Source organism: Punica granatum, chromosome 6 (assembly GCF_007655135.1).
Source record: "Punica granatum isolate Tunisia-2019 chromosome 6, ASM765513v2, whole genome shotgun sequence".
In the NCBI taxonomy this organism is placed as follows: domain Eukaryota; kingdom Viridiplantae; phylum Streptophyta; class Magnoliopsida; order Myrtales; family Lythraceae; genus Punica; species Punica granatum.
In genome coordinates this window covers 9925505-9946700 of record NC_045132.1, presented here as the reverse complement: position 1 = coordinate 9946700, position 21196 = coordinate 9925505, and the positions used below count along the sequence as shown (strand labels likewise).

General features: G+C 38.0%; 1 protein-coding gene and 1 long non-coding RNA gene across 3 annotated transcripts; one reads left to right on the top strand and one right to left on the bottom strand.

Annotated features, from left to right (window-relative positions):
- The first annotated feature begins 12488 nt into the window (after positions 1-12488).
- Positions 12489-16294, top strand: LOC116210796. Its single transcript, XM_031544850.1, has one exon. It carries the CDS (start codon positions 13239-13241, stop codon positions 15894-15896), a length of 2658 nt encoding a protein of 885 aa, XP_031400710.1. The 5' UTR covers positions 12489-13238; the 3' UTR covers positions 15897-16294.
- Positions 16295-19245: 2951 nt separating this feature from the next.
- Positions 19246-20715, bottom strand: LOC116211776. 2 transcript variants are annotated; one of them, XR_004157746.1, is made up of 3 exons: positions 20345-20715; positions 20010-20051; positions 19246-19923 (listed from the first exon to the last, which is right to left on the bottom strand). It is a non-coding gene; the product is annotated as an uncharacterized LOC116211776 (long non-coding RNA). The 2 variants fall into 2 exon arrangements; XR_004157745.1 differs by lacking the exon at positions 20345-20715 and having other exon boundaries at positions 19246-19567; positions 19648-19923; positions 20010-20327.
- Between the last annotated feature and the right edge of the window lie 481 nt (positions 20716-21196).

The following is a 21196-nucleotide window of genomic DNA, read 5'->3' as shown; positions in this document are numbered from 1 at the left end:
AAATATGAAAAAATACATTAAGCAAAAATAGGAAAAGGCCGGGGTTTCCACCACAATTTTGGCTAATCCACTCATTTGTTATAAATTGTACCAGAATGTTCTCATAGCACATTAATTGCTCTAATTAAATATGGATAGACTCCTTATATGACTATCTAATGCATTAAACTTACCCATCCGAAACTTTTTCTCATTTACTCTAAAAATGGACTTACCCATTGTAAGACCCGGAATTTTTTTTCAAACATGCATATCTCTACATATATATGCTATTATATATATATATATGTATATATTACATAAATCGTATTTGCTTTATAAGTGGCGTTTTTAGACATATATATATATATATTTATATATGATGTATATTATGTATAGGTTTATTTTTTTCTTTTCAGCAAGTACTTTAGAAGAACTTTTGGGAATAATAATAGTAATAATAATTAACATAAATGGAAATAAAATAATGATTTGATTAGGGAGTTGGCCTCTTAATGGTGGAACTTACCACACCAAATCCACTCTTCTCCTTTTGTTGTCTCCTCCACCGCCTCAGCTTCCATTTATCACTTTATTGTTTCCTTTTTTTCCCTTCTTCTTTGGGTTCTGGTTTGTTCGAAGAAGAAGGAACAACAGAGGTGACGAGAGAGAGAGAGAGAGAGAGAGAGAGAGAGAGAGAGAGAGAGAGAGAGAGAGAGAGAGAGAGAGAGAGAGAGAGAGAGAGAGAGAGAGGTGTTGAGATGGCAAGAAGAGCTGAGCTCGTGCAAATTTCCGTTGAGCTCATCTTTTACGCATGGATGAAATCTCCTGCCGTAAATCGCCAATGAGCTCAAGTCTTGAGCTTCTCTAGTCTCACTGACACTTCGTTGCCTCTCAATCTGTCTCCTCTGATCCTTTCAGCTGCAAGGTTTCAGGTACCCTTCGGTTTCCTCCAATTCATGTCTTTCACCAGGGGAAACGAAAATAATTTTGCGGCAATTTTTTTGAACGAAGCCCCTTCTTTCTGTGGCTGTACCCTTAGGCTTGTATTTGCTTATGCTTGTCGTAGCTTTGGCAGCTTCTCGTGAGTAGCATGAATTGAATTCCTAGTTGATTGCCGGTGCTTAAATTGTTCTTATCATCAGGTCAGCGTGCCCCAACGATTGGGCTATATTGGTGGTAGAATTTGATCAGGGACTGAAAATCTGTTGCTATTGAATAAGTTCCTGAGGAAAGACAGCTATTTTGTGATTTTTTTTAAAGGTTGTAAATAAGACAGAAAAGCTATGTGCTGGATTCTCGAATGGGATATAAAAATTTGGGGGAAGTAGCAGGTCAGCGGTGGATAAACCGAATAGAGAGGGGAACGAGGCAAAGAGGATTGAGGGTAGATTGAGATAGGGAAATTGGAGAACCCCGCGAGGAAGACCTTGACATGATGATCTGTTATTGATGGGTTTTGGGTATGTATTGCTGATTCAGTTTCTCCTTGAATTACTTAGTCCTATTGTGTTTTAGTAAATTAGAAAGTAGTAGTACGTTTGGTTGCTGAGTTGAAGAAGTTGGTTTAATAGTTGATTTTAGAATTTTCGGCAGTGGTTAAATGACTAATATAACCTGAGCTTTGTTAAGTTGTTTAGCTTTCCTTTGCTGTGATAGGATTGGGTAATGTTAGTTATGTTATTAGGTTGGAGGTTGTTGATCGGTGGTTTAATAGCACGGGAGTGATTTATTGGATTTGGTGGTAGATATAAATTTTTTTCTATTAACCTAACTGCCATAACAAATTAATCTATGTAATTACTTTTTTGAGATCGTGAAGTTAAAATGATGATTTGAGGAATAAGATAAGCCAGTTACTGATTGGTTCTTATTATTGCCGAGAGAATACTGATGAGAAGTAAAGAATATGGAATGGGGGTAGAACGACTAGAAGAAGCTGATTGTATTAAGTTTCTAAGCTTATGACTTATACTCTACCTTGTGTGAGTACTTAGGATTTCAGTATGTTGAATTATAAGGGTTGGGCTATTAAGTTTATTAAGAAGAACTTGTCGCCTTAATATACCTTTTGGTGGGTTGAACTTATTAGTGATTATATGATCGACCATTATAGCTGTATGAGTGCCTAGAATTTAAGAGTAAATGGGTGTGAATCTTTCTCTTCTCTTGAGCATTGGAAATGGTTAGGCATGAGATATGTATACGGATGGAATGGATATGCTATATGATATGTTTTCTTGTTATACTTGCAACTAATAGGGATCGATGAGACTGAATCCTAGCACTCAAAAGGTTCGATCCAATGAGCTATATTTCTTGGAGTTGTCGGTGAGTACTTCATTCCATTGTGAAATGGTGTATATATATATATATATATATATATTATGTGAGTACACTATTCCCTTGTAAAACGATGTATTATAGTTATATAAATTATCGAATAAGAATATTGTGATAGTGAGAGATTAAGAAATTGGTCTTGCAATGTTGTGTGAATTGATTTGAGAGATGTTGCCTTTCATGTTTCATTTTAATTTGGGATATTCAGTGTGATTGTGAATGTTGATTGTGATGATAACTTGCTGCCATTGTACTGTGATTGAGATTGTGCTTGTGTATGATGATATATGAGGTGAGATGATATGGTTGAAATTGATTATGCTTGTGCTGTTTAAATATAGCCATAGGATCGCTAGACTCGGCAGATTATAAAATGGGCTTGATCGGCTGCTGGACCCGACGGAATATAAATATGGGCCAGATCGGCCGCTGAACTCGACGGAATAGAAAAAAGGGCTCGATCGGTCGCGAGACCCGGTGGAATATAAATTGTGGTCAACTCTTACCGCCAGAGGTTAATAGACGGCCCCCGCTTATGAGATATAGATATTGGGAGTTGAGGATGATATGAGTGAGATATGCGGGGTCACAGTACCGTCATAACTCTGTTGCGAGGAAGTGCAACCCTATGGCTATATTGATTGATTGTGTTGTATATTGTTTGTCTAGTATGATTGTTGAGGATGTGATGATTCTTGAGATTGTCTGAAGTTATTCTGTGAAAACCGTGTTGTTGCTAAAGTTGATATGTCAAGTCATTGTGTTGTGAGTTGCTATGGATTGCTAATGAATGGATATTTGATGTTTATGTAATATTGGATATTAGAGAAATGGTTGGAAGAGTTGTGTGAATTTGTTAGTAGGACTTAAATTTAATTACTTTATTGGATGTAATTATTAATATAGTTTATATATATATACCGTATATGTGTGCGATGAGTTGATAATTGAATTGGATGTGATTGTATTAATTATTTGAATATTAGGTTATTTGCAACTAAATATTTCTTTAATAATAATTCATTTTGCTTTGGAATTTAGTATTCACTGAGATGCAGCTCACACCCTGCATACATATTTCCAGATAAGCTTTCGATTGCGCGGAGGAACCACTTTTTGATATCGGGGATCAGCTTGGAGGACTAGGTAGGAACCTTAGTTATTTGATAGATATCATTTTTGTATAAAATGGACTTGAGGATGTTACAACCTGAAGATTTTGTTTAATTGTATCACTGATGTGAGAGCGAAAAAGAAATCTCCGAAAAAGTGTGTATACATATTAGAGTTAATGAATTGGTTATATACTTTGGAAATTTATTGGAAATCAGGTTTTTATGTGAACAGTTCTTATATGATAATGGATTCGAGGAAATATAGCAAAAAAAAAATTTACTGTAATTTCGGATCGTGACACCCATCATATTACTTTAAAAAAATCCATATTCTTCTATAATGAATGAGAAAAAAATGCTATCTCTAAGTACAAAATATATTTTCTCTAGTATACTATTACTTGGTTAGAAATATTAATAAAACAGTAGAATATTTATATCTACAAAATTAAATATTTACTTAAAAGTAGAAAAAATAAATATTTAGAACATGTTCCCCTAGTGACACGATGTTCTCACTCCAAGGAAGATAACTGACAGCGATTTATTCAATATTATATTTTTCGTCTTGTAATCATAAATTCATAAATATTATTTAAATTGATATCTCACAAGTTAAAAAGATTATGATCTAACAAAATGAAAATTGAAAAGCATAGCTATACGAGTATAACTATATAAATCTATTATTTGGAAAAGCACAAATAATCTCTTATATATTTTTTCTGAAAAAATAAACATCGTTGAAAATAAAAGAATCTCAATTAATCTAAAAATCTATAAGTTTAAATATATATTTATTAATTCATGTTGTGTTTTTATATTTGTTATGAACATCATTTTATTTGAATATGAAGAGTTGGTTCTTTTTTACTTTTTATTTTTAATTAATAGTAAATGGACAAAGTTGATGCAAATCGTAGCACGACTTCAATGGATCTAGTTTAAGTTTCAATTGGACTGGTTACGCGAGCATGAGCAAAGAAGTTTAAAGATGAACTCAATGGCCTGATTCAAGAGGTTTGGACTCAAGCAAATTCGTGAAGGCCCATTGGACATGAACCACGTGATCAACAAAGATGCATAAACATTATTCAAGTTCTAGAAGATTCTAGCCAAGTCTCTAATGCAGGGGATTAATCCCATTATAATGTCATTTTCTAGAAGTTTCTAGAACATTTGTTGAAAATCAATAGAATATATCATCATATTTGTTTAAAGTTTAAATCTCATTGAGATAATTTAGGAATACTTAGATTTCATATCTTTATAGATACTTTAGATTTTATTTTCCTTACTTAACGAGGAGATATCGCCAGATTAGGATTAGTTTTGGTCTATATATACTCATCTTAATTAATTTTTAAAAGAAGGAACATTTAGAAAATCGTGAGAGTATTCTCTTTGGTTCTTGAAGAACTAATTCGAACTTATCGAAATTTTTCGTGGCATTCATCATCGACTTATCAAACGAATTTCTATCACCGTTTGTGGTGTCTTCCTATATCGAGGTTCTTGTTTCGCAATAAACAACGGGTTGAGACAGTTATACCAAGATTCTTGTTTATGTCGTAAACAACGAGTCGAAGAATTGTCAATCAATTCTGATTATAGAACAATTTTAGGATCCTTTTTGTTGTCGGGCCTCGTCATTTTTGGCGGGAATCGCATCATTTGGTATCAAAGCATCAGGCTCCAAATCAGGTTTATCCTATCATTTTCATTTCAATTTGCTGAGTTTCGTTTCGTCAAGTTTGTTCTTTCTGGATAATTATTAATAAAAAAAAATCGAGCAAAAGAAAATAGAGCTGAAAAAAAAGGATCAAAAGAAAAGAAAGAAACTGTCGTTGTTAATTGGTTCCAAATTCTTTCAATCCATATAACATTCTGATATATTACATCCTTCATAGTAGTTGCCTTTTCTCTTGTTTCCTTTCTTCATTAAATTTCCTTTGACCATTAATTTTTCTTGATGATTTCTTTGTGAATTGCTGCTGGAAATTTTGAAGTATTGTTTGTTTTGTTTCAAAAGAACTGAAAGAGAATTATCGAGTGGAAAAAGGCAATAGTGGTGAGAATATTAGAGGGTTAAAAGCCACGTTTGTTTTTTTAGTGAAAACATGAGTGTAGAGTAATTCACATTCTTGAGTATAAACATGTAAGGGAGAGAATTGTGAGGTCATTTCTTTCTAACTTTATTTTGCAGTAATCATGTCTCACAACAGTTCTAAGAGTATTCTCGAAAGTGCTACGGAATTGGCTGATCCGAAAGTACTTATGGAGGCCATGATGAGTGAGATGAGGCGTGTGATGAGGTTGGAGTTGGAGCAGGTCCATGAACGGATAAATCAGATAGAGAACACACGTGTGAAGCAGTCACGAAACGCTCCTAATACGCGTAGGAGGGAAAGAGTTCAACCGAGGGAATTGATGGTTGAAGATGAAGAGAATTGTTGGGCTAGTTTTGTTGAAGAATATGATCAGGATTTGGTTGTTAGTAATAGGAGACGTGCAAGGCGATTTAAAGAATCTTGGAATCCGAAAAACAATAACTTGGGTAGTATTAAAATGAAAATCTCATCGTTCCAAGGAAAGAGTGATCCCGAAGAATACCTTGAATGTGAGGAAAATGTAGAGTTTGTATTTGATTGTTATAGTTATTCTGAGTTTAAGAAAGTCAAATTGGCAGCCATTGAATTATCGGATTATGCAATTGTTTGGTGAGATCAATTTGTGATAAATAGGCGAAGAAATAGAAAGCCACCTATAGATACGTTGGAGGAAATGAAAAATGTGATGAGGAAGCGATTTGTTCCTAATTATTACTACCGGAAGTTGTATAATAAGTTGCAGTCTTAGGGAAGGTAATCGGAGTGTAGAAGAATATTTTAAGGAGATGGAAATGACCATGATTAGAGCAAATGTAGAGGAGGATCGGGAAGCTACTATGGCAAGATTTTTGGTGGGATTGAACCGAGAAATTTAAAATGTCGTGGAATTACAACATTATGTGGAATTTGAGGATATAGTACACATGGCCATAAAAATTGAGAACCAATTCAAGAGGAGGGGCAATACACGTGCAAGCCAAAGTCCAAGCACATCCACTTGGAAACCGAATCAATGGAAGAAAGATGAGAAGTAATCCACGTCGAAGTCAAAAACCGAGCAAAAGCAAGAAGCAATTAGTCACGTTCCTCAAGGTAAAACCGACACTTCTACCTCCAGGAATCGTGAGATTAAGTGTTTTAAATGTCAAGGTAGGGGATACATAGCAAGTCAATGCCCAAACAGGAAGGTCATGGTGATGCGAGACAATGGTGAAATTGTGGCCGACAATGAAAATTTCGACATCGATGACATGCCCCTATTGGAGGACGTTTCCGAGGATGAATATTTAGCCCCTTATGCATTGACATTGGTGGCAAAGAGAGCATTGAGCTTGCAAACAAAACAAGTTGAAGAGTGCAGCAAGAGAACATCTTTCACATTAAGTGCTACGTCAAAGACAAGGTATGTAGTGTGATTATTGATGGTGGTAGTTGTACTAATGTCGTAAGCACAACAATGGTGGAAAAATTGGGACTATCCACGTTGAAGCACCCTAGGCCGTACAAATTGCAATGGTTAAATGATAGTGGTGAGATAAGGGTGAACAAGCAGATATTAGTTGCATTTCGAATCGGTAAATACAAAGATGAAGCGTTGTGTGGTGTAATACCAATGCAAGCAGGACACTTGTTGCTAGGGCGTCCATGGCAGTTTGATAGGTGCGTGAAGTATGATGGTTTTACAAACAAATACTCATTTGTACTTAATCAACGATCAATCACTCTTGTACCATTGACATCGCAACAAGTATATGAGGATCAAGTGAGATTGCAAAAAGAGAGTGATCAAAAGAAAGAGAGTAAACAGAAGAAAAAGAGTGAAAATCAGAGAGAGGCCGAGAAAAATGAGAGAAAAAGAAAATTAAAATTCGGCCATTGAGAGAAAAATCAGAGAGAAAATAAAATAACTTCTATACAAAAATGAGTGAAATTAAACGAGCAATGTTTTCAAATCAGCTGATGATTGTACTTTTGTACAAAGAGGCATTTTTCAACACTAACGAACTTGACATCGCTCTTCCTAGTTCTGTTGTTTTTCTTTTGCAGGAGTATGATGATGTCTTTCTCGAGAAAACACCACATGGGTTACCTCCAATCCGAGGGATTGAACATCAAATTGATTTTTTTCCCGGTGTGACAAGTCCAAACCGACCAGCCTATAGGAGCAATCCTGAGGAGACAAAGGAGCTTCAATAGTAGGTAAGTGAGTTGTTGGAGAAATGGTACATGAGGGAGAGCATGAGCCCATGCGCCGTACCTAAGAAGGATGGGACGTGGAGAATGTGCGTTGATTGCCGAGCAATAAACAACATAACGATAAAGTATGTCATCCCACTCATCGCTTAGATGAGTTGTATGGTTCTTGTGTATTTTCTAAAATGGATTTAAAGAGTTGTTATCATTAGATTAGAATGAAAGAAGGAGATGAATGGAAAATGCCTTTAAAATAAAATATGATTTGTATGAATGGTTAGTTATGCCTTTTGGTTTAACTAATGGTCCGAGCACTTTTATGAGACTTATAAATCATATTTTGCGTGCATTTATAGACATATTTGTTGTTGTCTATTTTGATAATATACTCGTTTATAGCAAAATCTTGGATGATCATAAGGTACATTTGAAATCTGTTTTAGATGTGCTTAGGAAGGAAAAGTTATTTGCTAATATGAAGAAATGTACTTTTTGCACCGATAAACTTGTATTTTTGAGATTTGTTGTTAGTGCACAAGGTATACAGGTTGATGAAGAGAAGGTACGTGCAATCCAAGAGTGGTCGTGTCCCACAAGTATAGGTAATGTTTGTAGTTTTCATGGATTTGCTAGTTTTTACCGGCGGTTCGTGAAGGACTCTAGTAGCATAGCCGCACCACTTATTGAAGTGATCAAGAAGAACGTTGGATTTAGATGGGGAGAAGAACAAGAGAAGGCGTTTCAGCTAATCAAAGAGAAGCTGACCATTGCGTCTTTATTATCTTTACCTAACTTTTCAAAAACGTTTGAGATTGAATGTGATGCTTCAAGTATTAGTATATGTGTAGTTTTTACGCAGAAGGAATGACCAATTGCTTATTTCAGCGAAAAACTTAGCGGGGTAGCCTTAAACTACCCAACTTATGATAAGGAGTTGTATGCATTGGTTTGAGCTTTAGAAATGTGGCATCATTACCTATGGCTTAAAGAGTTCGTGATTCACACCGATCATGAGTCCTTGAAACACTTGAAGGGCCAACACAAGCTAAACAAAAGACATGCTCGATGGATGGAGTTCATTGAGACATTTCCATACGTCATTCGATATAAGCAAGGTAATGAGAATGTGGTTGCCGATGCACTTTATCGCAGTTATGCATTACTCTTGACACTTGATGCAAAATTGCTTGGTTTTGAGTATATTAAAAATTTATATGTTAATGACAGTGAATTTTGTGCGGAATATCGGGCTTGTGAGGAAACTCCTTGTGGTAAGTTCTTTAGGCATGATAGGTTCCTGTTTTGAGAGAATAAGTTATGTGTGCCTAAATGTTCATTGAGGGAGTTATTAGTGCAAGAATCTCATGGTGGGTTAATGAGACATTTTGGAGTTTCAAAGACGTACCTATTTTGCAAGAACACTTCTATTGGCCACATATGAAAAGAGATGTTGAGAGAATTTGTGGTAGATGTGTCACATGCAGGCAAACTAAATTCAGAGTATAGCCCAATGGTCGATGTACTCCTTTACTTATTCTCAGTGAGCCTTGGATTGATTTTTCAATAGACTTGGTGTTAAAATTACCTAGGACTAAACATGTGAGAGATTCAATTTTTATAGTTGTTGATAAATTTTATAAGATGACACATTTTATTTCATGCCACAAAACGATTGATTTGTTCTTTAGGAATATTGTAAGATTACAAGGCATGCGTAGAACAATTGTTTCATATAGAGATGCTAAGTTCTTGAGCTATTTTTGGAAGACTTTGTGGTGTAAGTTAGGTACTAAGCTATTGTTTTCTACTACTTGTTACCAACAATTGATGGATAAATAGAAGTAGTAAATAGGATTTTGTCTACTTTGTTGAGGGCAATCATTAAAAAGAACATCAAAACATGGGAATAGTGTTTACCACATGTTGAGTTTGCTTATAACAGATTTGTTCAATCTGCTACTAAATTTTCACTATTTGAAATTGTGTATGGATTTAATCCTTTAACTTCATTGGATTTATCTCATTTACCTTTGAATGAGCGTGTTAATTTAGATGGCAAAAGGAAAGTCGAATTTGTCAAGCAGATTCATGAGAAAGCAAGACTCAACATTGAGCAAAAAACGGAGCATTATGCAAAACACACCAACAAGGGGCGTCATAAGCTGATTTTTGAACCCAGAGATTGGATTTGGTTGCATATGAGGAAAGAGAGATTTCCGGCACAAAGACATTCCAAATTGCTTCCAAGAGGGGATGGTCATTTTTAAGTCCTAAAGAGCATCAATGACAACGCTTACAAACTAGACTTATTTGGTGAATACAATGTAAGTGCTACTTTTAATGTTGTTGATTTGCTTCCTTTTCATGTAGGTGATGATTTGAAGGCAAATCTTTTTCAAGAGGAGGGGAATGATGTAAATCGTAGCACGACTTCAAGGAATCTAGTTCAAGTTCCAATTGGACCGGTTACGCGAGCACGAGTAAAAAAGTTTAAAGATGAACTCAACGGCCTGATTCAAGAGGTTTGGGGTCAAGTAAATTCGTGGAGGCTCATTGGACATGAACCACGTGATCAACAAAGATGCATCAACATGATTCAAGTTCTAGAAGATTCCAGCCAAGTTTATGATGCAGAGGATTAATCCCATTATAATGCCATTTTCTAGAAGTTTCTAGAATATTTGTTAGGATCAAGAGAAGATATCATCAGATTTGTTTGAAGTCTAAATCTCATGGAGATATTCTAGAAATATTTAGATTTCATATCTTTATAGATTAAGTCATATCTCTATAGATACTTTAGATTTTATTTTCCTTACTTTACGAGGAGATATGGCCAAATTAGGATTAGTTTTAGTCTATATCTACTCATCTTAGTCAATTTTTAAAAGAATGAACATTCAGAAAATCGTGAGAGTATTCTCTTTGGTTCTTGAAGAACTAATTCGAATTTATTGGAATTTTCTGTGGCGTTTATCATCGACTTATCAAATGGATTTCTACCACCGTTTATGGCGTCTTCCTATACCGAGGTTATTGTTTCACAATAAACAATGGGTTGAGATCAATTATACCAAGGTTCTTGTTTATGTCATAAACAACGGGTCGAAAGTTTGTCAATTAATTCTGATTATAGAACGATCTTGGGATCCTTTTTGTTGTCGGGTTTTGTCATTCTTGACGGGAATCGCATCAAAAGTAATACTAAATAAGTGAGATTTCGGGTTATATGAGTAATATTATATTTTTTTTTGTTTATTTAGTGTATACAAGTTAAAAATATCTCTAAAATTATATTTTTTTGCTTATATGTTGGACAAAAGTAATATATATATATATATAATTATTTTGAAGTAGTGGATATTTAGAGTAAATAGAGGAAAATTGTTCAAATGGAAAGTACGTTGTATGCATTTAATTAAGAATTGAAGAGATGAAAATTTAGAGAGTGATTTAAGGGGTTTTTATCCATATTACCTATTGTAATTAATAAGTATTGGGGCACTTTAGTAAGACGAATAAAAAAAGGGGTGGATTAGCTATAAAACGGGTGGAAATAGCCCTAGCCATAGGGAAAAAAAAACAAAGAATGGATTTAGTGAAAAACTAGTGAATAGAAGTAAGACTAATGATCTCGTTTGTAGTAGCGAGTATGTGACATCTAACTCTATTTTTTTTTTGGTGAACATATCTAACTCTGATTTGGATATAACTATTAAACGCACTCAAATAAATTGAGGTATATGGATAAATTATTGACCATAGTCAAGGGAGAAGAAAAACATGCTCATCAACAATATTAATGCATGGAAAAATCGTCAAATTTTGGCCAACGAGGGAATTGAACTAAATTCTCGTTTCCATATGACTTACTGAATTCGTGATCGGAAACTAAGGGGCCAAAGTGGAATAATGAAAAACTAGATGGTGGAAGAATGGTACAAAAACTTGGGGAGTGAATTGGAATTAACCCAAAATATAAATAAAGGGAAATCTAACGACTTGTTTGGATATAATGGGTTGGAGGGGAGGGAAAGGGAGGATAAGGAAGGGTGGGGAAAGGGAGAGGAATGGAAGTATAATGAATCCCATATTTGGATAGAAAAATTATATTGTGGATGGGAAAGGGTGGATTAAGATAGTCTACCCCATGTTTGGATAGAAAATTAAAATGATGGGATGAGAAGGGATTATTTCGATGAAAATACTTTTTGTTCTTTATCTTTTTATAAGATTAGTGAAGATAGATGAATAAATTAATCTTTTCACATAAATTAAAATTTTTTAAAAATCCTACTCCTCCCTGAATTTTTGTGAAATTTGGAGGGATAATTAATCCCTTCTAGTCCCTCCCCGTCCCTTAAAATAAATACCGGTTAAATAATTCAACCCCTCCCCACCCCCTCCTAATTCCTCCCAATCCCTTAATCCAATCATAGCCTAAAACAAAGAGGAAACAAGAAAAAGGAATACAAGGGGAGGAGGGCAGTTGCCTACTTTGGACAGTGAGTTTTTAGCTTTTCATTAAAGGGTTTGATTGATTGACTTTCAGCCATGACTACAGGAAGGGCGGGCCCACACAGCAAAGCAAAGGCAGTGGCAATGCCCATTTGTTAAATTTTAAAAATTAATCAAAGCTGAATAAACATATTTTTAAATTATTGACACCTTACATTTACATTTTTAGTTATTAGATCATAATATTAATAATTGATGTGGGAAATCATATATTCGGAAAGTCAATGGGTTTCCTTCCTTCCTTCTCTGAACAGCACAGTCCAGCAAACAAGGCAGAGAGAGAAAGAGAGAGAGAGAGAGAGAGAGAGCTCTCTTTTATGGTGGAAGAACAGTAGTGGGGGATGAATTATTGGGTCAATGTAGAACGGAGCTTCTTCGCTACTGCTGATAATACGCGACAGCATCCGGGGTTAGTCGGGAGGGTTTTGGAGTATCTCTGGAGCTGAAAGATCGGTGCTTTTTGGGGCTATCTCAGTTCGTCGTGTCGGAGGCAGAGGTGGGAAGGCAGAGAGGGGTATATGCCCTCCTTCTTCTACTATATGGACCCATTTCTCTCGTCTTTGTGTTGATTGTCGCCGTCTGTGAAAGTCCCTTTTGCAGATTTCGTGGATCTGAAAACTTTAAAGCTGAGCCCTTTGACTTCGTCCGTCTCTCTCTTTGATTCGATTGCTCGGTGGTTTAATCTTGAAATCACTTCTTCTTTAGTTGGATTAAACCCTTTGATTTTTTGTCCTGGGTCGAGCTTTTCTCGGGTTGTAAGTTCAGGTTTCTGCTGGAATTGGGGGTTTTGTTTGATCTGCTTCAAAGCCTTTGCGGGTGCGGCTTTGTGTGTCTTTTAGAGACTTTGACTAGGGTTTCTGTTCAAACCAGAGGAGCTTGTGAGAGGGTGGGGTATTGTTGTTAGATGGGCTAAATCAAGTTTGTCGCTTGAGGTAGAAAGAGTTCCATTGTCTGTCTGTCTGTCGGTTGAAAAGCTTTGATGAATTGGTTTTCATGGAAGCCCCTAGCACACTGTGCAGCCATAGTGTTCGACAAGAAAAGTAAAAACCGAGATGGGCCTGGTCCAACCCCCATCGAGGCGAAGGGCTACTCGGGCGGTTCGAGGGAGAGGAAGCTGAGGGAGGCCATTCAAGAGGCCTCTGAGATTGGGTCTCTCACCAAAGCCCTGGAAATCGTCTTCAACTCACCCGCTAGCGAGGATGAGCCTGCAGCTGCTGCAGGGCGATCCCGCACGCTTGCCCGGCTCGAGTGCCAGGGATTCTTCCTCCGTTCCACCGCCGAGGCTGCCGGGACCACGTTCGATTCTGAAGACTCCATTCCCAATGTTGAAGAAGCTGCCTCCAAGTTCCTGGCGATGTACCCATCATATTCTTCTTCCCAGAAGATTGATCAGCTTCGGGCGAATGAGTACTCCCACTTGTTCCCGAAGGTATGCCTTGACTTCTGTGGTTTTGGGTTGTTCTCGTACCTCCAGAGTGTCCACTACTGGGAGTCCTCCACATTTAGCTTGTCTGAGATAACTGCAAACTTGAGTAATCATGCTCTGTATGGTGGGGGTGAGAGAGGAACTGCGGAGTACGATATTAAGACCAGAATTATGGAGTTCTTGAACATACCCGAGAATGAGTACGGCCTTGTTTTCACAGTGAGCAGAGGCTCGGCATTTAAGTTACTGTCTGATGCTTACCCTTTTCACACGAATCGGAGATTGTTGACCATGTTTGACCATGAGAGCCAGTCTATTAATTGGATGGCCCAGAGTGCCCGAGAGAAGGGCGCAAAGGTAAATAATGCATGGTTCAAGTGGCCCACGCTTCAGCCCTGTTCAACTGATTTAAGGAAGCAGATACTGAACAAAAAGAAGAGGAAGAAGGCTTCTGCTGTCGGCTTGTTTGTGTTTCCTGTCCAGTCGAGGGTCTCAGGGGCTAAGTATTCATACCAGTGGATGGCCCTAGCCCATCAGAACAACTGGCATGTCTTGCTTGATGCGGGCGCACTGGGTCCCAAGGACATGGATTCCCTCGGGCTTTCCCTGTTCCGGCCTGATTTTATAGTCACATCATTTTACAGGGTGTTTGGCTACGACCCTAGTGGGTTTGGTTGCCTTCTCATCAAGAAATCCGTCATGGGAAGCCTTCAGAATCAGTCGGGTGCTACAGGTTCAGGAATGGTGAAGATAACCCCCGAGTTCCCTCTTTATCTAGGCGATTCCATGGACGGCTTGGAAGGAATTCCCAGCATTGACGATGAAGCTGCTTTGAATGGCGATTGTAACGCTAGTAATAATAATAATGCCTCTGAGGCTCGGGCAGGGCAGCAGCTCCCTGCCTTCTCAGGTCTCTACACTTCTGCCCAGGTGAAGGATGTGTTTGAGACTGAGATGAATGATGGGAATATCTCTGATAGGGATGGGGCAAGCACTTGCTTCGAGGAGAGTGGGAGCATCTCTATTGGGGACATGATGAAGAGTCCAGTGTTCAGTGAAAATGGGTCATCGGACTACTCATACTGGATTGATTTAGGTCAATCTCCTGTAGGGAACGATAATGGTGCCCCTTTAACGCCGACTTGGATGAATGGCAGGAAGAAAGAGAGGCAACTCTTTCTGAAACCCTCATCAAAGGTCCACGGAAGCCCTCTGTTTGACAATGGTGATGACCATACCCGTGGTGCTCTCTCCTTTGATGCTGCAGTACAATCAGCTTTCCATGATCCTGATCGACTCAGACATATTGACGAGATAAAAGAGGAGCCGGAACCTGCTACAGGTGACTCCCACCTTATGAATGAATGTAGTCAGAAGGAGAGTGCAATAAGGAGAGAAACAGAAGCCGACTTTAGGCTGTTAAGGAGTAGAAGGACAAACCGGTATGCTGGTGGTGGTCGGTTCTTCGGGGTGGAGGAGAGTGAGCAGATAAACCGGGGAAGAAGAGTATCCTTTTCAACAGAAGACAATCACAGAGGCGACCAGGTGATCACCACTGCAGAGCATGGAGAAGTATCTGCAAATGGTGCAGAGGATGAAGAGTACAGCAGTGAGGGTGAGTATGGAGATGAACTAGACTCTGACCGAAAAGAACCTGAGATCTCGTGTTGGCATCTTGATCACATCAACGAGTTGGGCCTAAATAAGACTTCAAGTCGGCTCCGGTTCTTAATCAATTGGCTAGTCGCATCACTGCTGCAGCTGAGGCTGCCCAATGGTGGGGAGACTCTCGTGTACATCTACGGTCCGAAGATAAAGTACGAGAGAGGAGCAGCTGTTGCCTTCAATATTCGGGATAGGAGCAAGAATGGACTTGTCAGCCCAGAGCTAGTTCAGAGGCTTGCTGAAAGGGAAGGGATCTCTGTAGGAATTGGGTTTTTGAGTCACATACAGGTTGTCGAGAGCTCAAGACACCAACATGGGGGTCCGAGTTTCGAGGAAACGACCGTGTTGCGACCGTTGGAGAATGGCAGTCGTAATAGCAGTGAGAAGAAAGCATTTGTCAGGATCGAGGTTGTAACAGCTTCTCTCGGTTTCCTGAGCAACTTTGAGGATGTCTACAAGTTGTGGGCTTTTGTTGCGAAGTTTCTCAACCCGGGATTCGCCCGAGAAGGAGAGCTCCCAACTGTTGCAGAAGAATCAGAGGCGTGAGAGCTCAGAAAAGAATTGACGATTCCTTTTGCACTGCAAGCAATCAACTTTCAGGTAAAATTTGGGAGAGGGAAAGAGCACAGAAGGCGGAATGTTTTCGCAGCTGTGGAGCTGATTCTTTTGCCCGGGTCATCCGCAAGACCCTAGCAAGCGATGAATTTGTTAATTCATGATGTTCGTTGGAAGTTTGTGTTTAATGTATTTTTGTTCTCCTTTTTCTTGATTACTGTAGAGTTGGTTTGGTTCTGGAAAAGAAATTTGTATCCTTTAGCAGAACTTAAGGAAACAGTCTTTTTGCTTTTACACAGTTAGCAGTTTTTGGTTCAGCATGTAAATATTTATTAGCTTCTCTCGAGCTGTGTCAAATTCCATAGACTGATCCTTTCTCTTTGGAATAATTGCGTAGAATGATTCAATACTTCGGGTAAATTTCGGCTAATTTAAACTCTATGTCGACGGCAGACTGTTCCAAGAAAAGATATAGTTTCTCGTCTTCGCAAATATTGCTCGACTGACCTCCTGTATTTTCCTTTCTTGAGCTGTCCTTCAAATCCAGACCTTTGAACAGATGTTCACTTAGAAGTTTGTTGACATCGTTGCGGAGGTGTACTCCCTCTAGCAACCCTGCCAAAGACTCGGGCGGGGGCTTGTGGAGAGTACTCATCAGTCGTCAGATCATTCTTATAGGTGTGGTCAGTCCAACGTTTGTAAAGGGGAAAATTCATAAGTGACCATATTAGTACAATTTGAAGTCATCATAGTTCAAGAAAAAATAAATATGCTGAAATATCATTTCTTTAATTGTTAAAAGTTTGTAGGGTAGCAATTCTTTTGGAGTTTTGTCATTCTTGAAACAAAATCTAAACAGACAAAATTCAGTGAAGAGCTTCAATGTATCTTGTCTAAATTTCAGAAGGATCCTTCCAAAAATTGCTTTTGTCCATTCTGGGAATTTTGGCATTGATCGAAGCCATATCATATCATATCATCATTTGCAAAATCAGTTATCCCTTTTTTTCTTTTTTTTTCTATTTCTTCAGCAAATATGTTATGGTATGATCTCGAACCACATTATTCTAATATTTGGCCAAAGCAAGTGGAAAATAAAAAGTAGCAAGATTCGACTTGGTTTGGCCAACTTCAAGGACCAAGTCACTTTGGCCTATTGTCCTGTTTTTTTCTGTGAGGACATGATGGCAAACAGTATCTGATGAGTTAACTCGAGAAGATCAAATCGACGTTTAATTTAATTACACATGTTGTATCAAATTTCACGAATTATGGTCCAAGGTAACCTGAAGGATATATGTTGTCATGAATCGAGTGCCCGTCCTATATATCAGACTTAAATGATCAAATGGATGACACTAAACGTGCAGAAAATAGGATAAAGGCAAAAGCCAAAAGGTCCTTTTCGTTTGAATGGATAATCATGACTGGGCCAAACCCATTGAGCGTTGTTTCCCCATGGTAAGGTGGAATAGTTCACACCATTGTGCATAGTTAGGATTCCGATCGATTTTGTTGCTCCATGAGACTGACATAATGCAATTATGAGCAAATATTCCGTGAATATTATTCAGTGATTTGGCCATGTAACATCCAATTAGAATGTTTAGAGACATAACTATCATTTAAAGTGAACGACAAAAACTCAAACAATATATTTTTTTGTAACTCTATTTCTTTGGTTTAATAGAGTTAGTAGGGTAAGGCATAAAAAAGGAGACAAAAACCATAGAGTTGGTAAGTATGTTCATACCTATTTCCTCTTCCGTGCCTTCAAATAAATAAATAAATAAATAAATAAAACAGATACTCTACGAGTTAAAAAATTATTATACCTTAACACAATTCGGAAAAATTTATAGTGCAATCAGTTGTATAATGCAATCAATTTTTTGATGGTTGAAATCACATAGACAGTTGATTTGTTGAAGCTATTCTATATTATGGACAACAACCGTCTATTGTCCACAGGGTTGCAGTTGGTGTAGTTGTATCTGTATTGCGGACAACTGACAGATGTGACCTCCTTGGGTGACCATCGAAATATGCATCCTTCAATTCAATAATACTTACTTAACTACGTGAAACTGCGCGGAGAAGTCAAATCGGGGGTTATGGCCCGTCTTAATCCTCTGTTACTTAAGTATCGACTGGAGAGAAGGGGAAATTTGAGAGACGTTTCTAAAAATGGAATGTGTACGAGCGAAAGCACCCATCTACTTATAGCAGAATTTGAGGGCCATACATATGCCTAGAAGTTCTTTCCACAAGAGTGAGTTTAACGTATTACAGTTATTTGTTAACCGCACTAGCTTTTTGATAGACGGCAGAACAAATGACGACAGAAATTCGACTGCGTCGACTACCGTAAACTTTAATTGCGGAGGAGCTCGAATATGAATACATGGACAATCCAATTAGGATTCCTCCTGCCCTAGTGGGTGTATCTGAACTTTAATGAAGTGGAGAAATCTTTGTTAGGATCTGGTCGTAGTGATAAATGGTAATGCAAAGCTGCTTTCTCAAAAGAAACAAAAACGAAAAGGTAGAGATCTGTACTCTCCATAGGAAGTGGAATCACAAATCCATCAAAAACAAAAATCATCAAAAAAGAAAAAAGGAAGTGGAATCACAAGAAACCTAACACACTCCACTCCACAACTTTTTGAGGCATTATTGTTTTCCCTGTATATATTGGATCCTATAATTAGTCAAATCATATCGAGCATCCCCTTTATTATATGAGTTCAGTAAAATCACGTCCTCATGACGCCGGAAAGAAAATATTTTATCGATTGTCGCCTTCAGTAGCTCGTACTCAATTAAACAAGTTTATAATTTATTATACATGATGAATTTACTAGGTGAGGCGACTGTTTGGTAATGCTTCCTCTGACCTTTATTATTAGATCAAATGAAGGTCAATTTGTAAGAGACATATATATATATATATATATATATAATTGAAGAAGCTTGACAGATCATCAAATTTATTTATTAATCCATTATTTAATCAAGCATTATCCGGAAAAATAGGGCAGGCACAAAGTAAGATTAGTGGATTTGAAAACGTTTGAGAATTGACATAGGTTGTGTGCCGAAGGAGAATTTCAATTGAAACACTTTGATCTCTAGCGGTTGGTGATGGCAGCATTCCAATGGGAGATATAATTGTGGGCTGATTATTAAAGATAAGAGAAGTCCACTATTAAAATAAACAACAGCAGATCTCCCGCAGATTATGTGCATGGAATTAAAAAGAAAAAAAAGGGTTAATAATGTCGATTTAATAATGCGATTTGCGAAGATGAATATATCAACTGATTAATTATGGAGCTTACTAAGATGAACGATGGGAATATTATATTGTGCAATAATGTTGAACACCTTCCAGAATAACAACTGCAATCCTTGGACCCATAAACTTTTTCATGTTGATGAGCAGCGTACACGGCAAACATAAAAAGAGCAGTAGACGTTTTCTTCTTGACGTATTATCTGCATATATCTCTTTCGAATTCGATCCAGTATATGCATGGTCTTCATGTTGAGACACTGTCGATGAATTCATTTACCTTGTCGAGATCTCAGCCTGCTTGTCGATGAACTTGTAAGATGAGAGAGTGACTAGAAACCACAACCGGATCGCAGGTTATGATTTTCTGGGAAAAGAATGGAACGGAATCCATATATAAATAATGCCTTCACGGTAAATTTTACAAGCAACTACTTTTCTTCTTACTCGTATTTTCACGCTCGAATCTGGCCAATCAGTGATCGATGCAATGGAGGCAGACTCGTTAATCTGGATACCAAATGCTTCAACTGCAAAGATGGAAGAGGATCAATAGGAAAAGAGAACGAACAGAGAGCTGAAAGAGGAAGTCACTAGTACTGCACCGAACACCGTCTTTCGGAAAATATTGGCATAGGGCTATCTCTATGTAGCCACTGAAGTCATCACCGTCTCCCGGGTAAACCAAACTCTTGCGCGGTGCACAAATACAAGTGGTAAAACCTGTGAGGAAACCAAAAACGATTAGGCAATATATTATTAGTGTAATTGAATCACAAATGCAACTCAGACTGGGAGTCGAATTTTACTACGCAATGACTTTTCCTTGCCAAAACTGCAGCATTCCACTCCTATCAATCAATGGAACCAAAAATCAATCCGTGAAACCACCAGATTCTAGTTTACAGTAAACAGAGCTCTCAATGGGCGGATTCTACTTATAGTGTAGAAGTTCAAAATGCACGGAAGCATCTCATGGATAAGGCCAAACTAGTATCAAATCGAGGATTGATCTCAACTAATAGGTTGAGCACACATCGTGGTATTAGGAAAAAAGTGGTCCACCAAGAAAAGAAAGCAAATGCCCATTGCCACCATTGAAGGCGGGAAAACTAATGCTTATTTCCAACGAGTGAATGACAACCTGCCCGGAACTAGTATGCACTTCACATGTAGGTAGGGCTGATCATGGTTCGGTTTGGGGTGGTTTCAGGATAAAATTACGGTTCACCTCTTTCATCGGTTCAGGGATTTCAGAACCCGTCCCCGAGAACCAACGGCCTTTGTTGATTAGCTAAGGCGGAAGAAAATTAAAAGGAAAAAGGAAATGAACCGTCATCAGCTTGAAGAATGAGAACTAAAGCGTAACCACAGAGCAGAGGCGACACTCATTGAAAAGGAAGATGAGGGTTTGCAATTGCAACAAAGAAGCGCAGGAGTGAGGACAGTCTAGGATTTTGAAGGGCTTTGATGAGGACTCACTGGGTAATGAGTTGTAGGCAAAGCTTAATGGGTTTATTGGATTGGGCTGAGAAAATTAATTATAATGCAAACTTGGGGTGGATCGGGATATTCACGGTTATGATTTTGAAACCCATCCCCATCCCCATAACCAAAAAAGACAAAGGAAACCGAACCGTGATCTAACCATACCGAAAAATCGGGGCAGGTAAAGGCGGTTCGTATCGGGGTTTTCAGAGCAGCCGGTTTTTTTTATCAGCCCTACATGTAGGGAAGCATCCACCTGAGCAAGACGGAATCAATACTGCACCAACCAGAGATCCAGCATGCTCTATCTCTTGTTCTGAAACTTAGTGACAGAAAATGCCCCCACTTCAGTTTGCATCTTCACTGGCACTGAATCTCGGAATCTCTGCCGAAAACAGATTGAACAAAAAAGGATCATATCCAGTCATGGATATCGTCGACTATGTTACAGCATGTGCGGATAAAGGTTACCATTTTGGACTTTGTCATATAGGTTTTTCAAAGTATT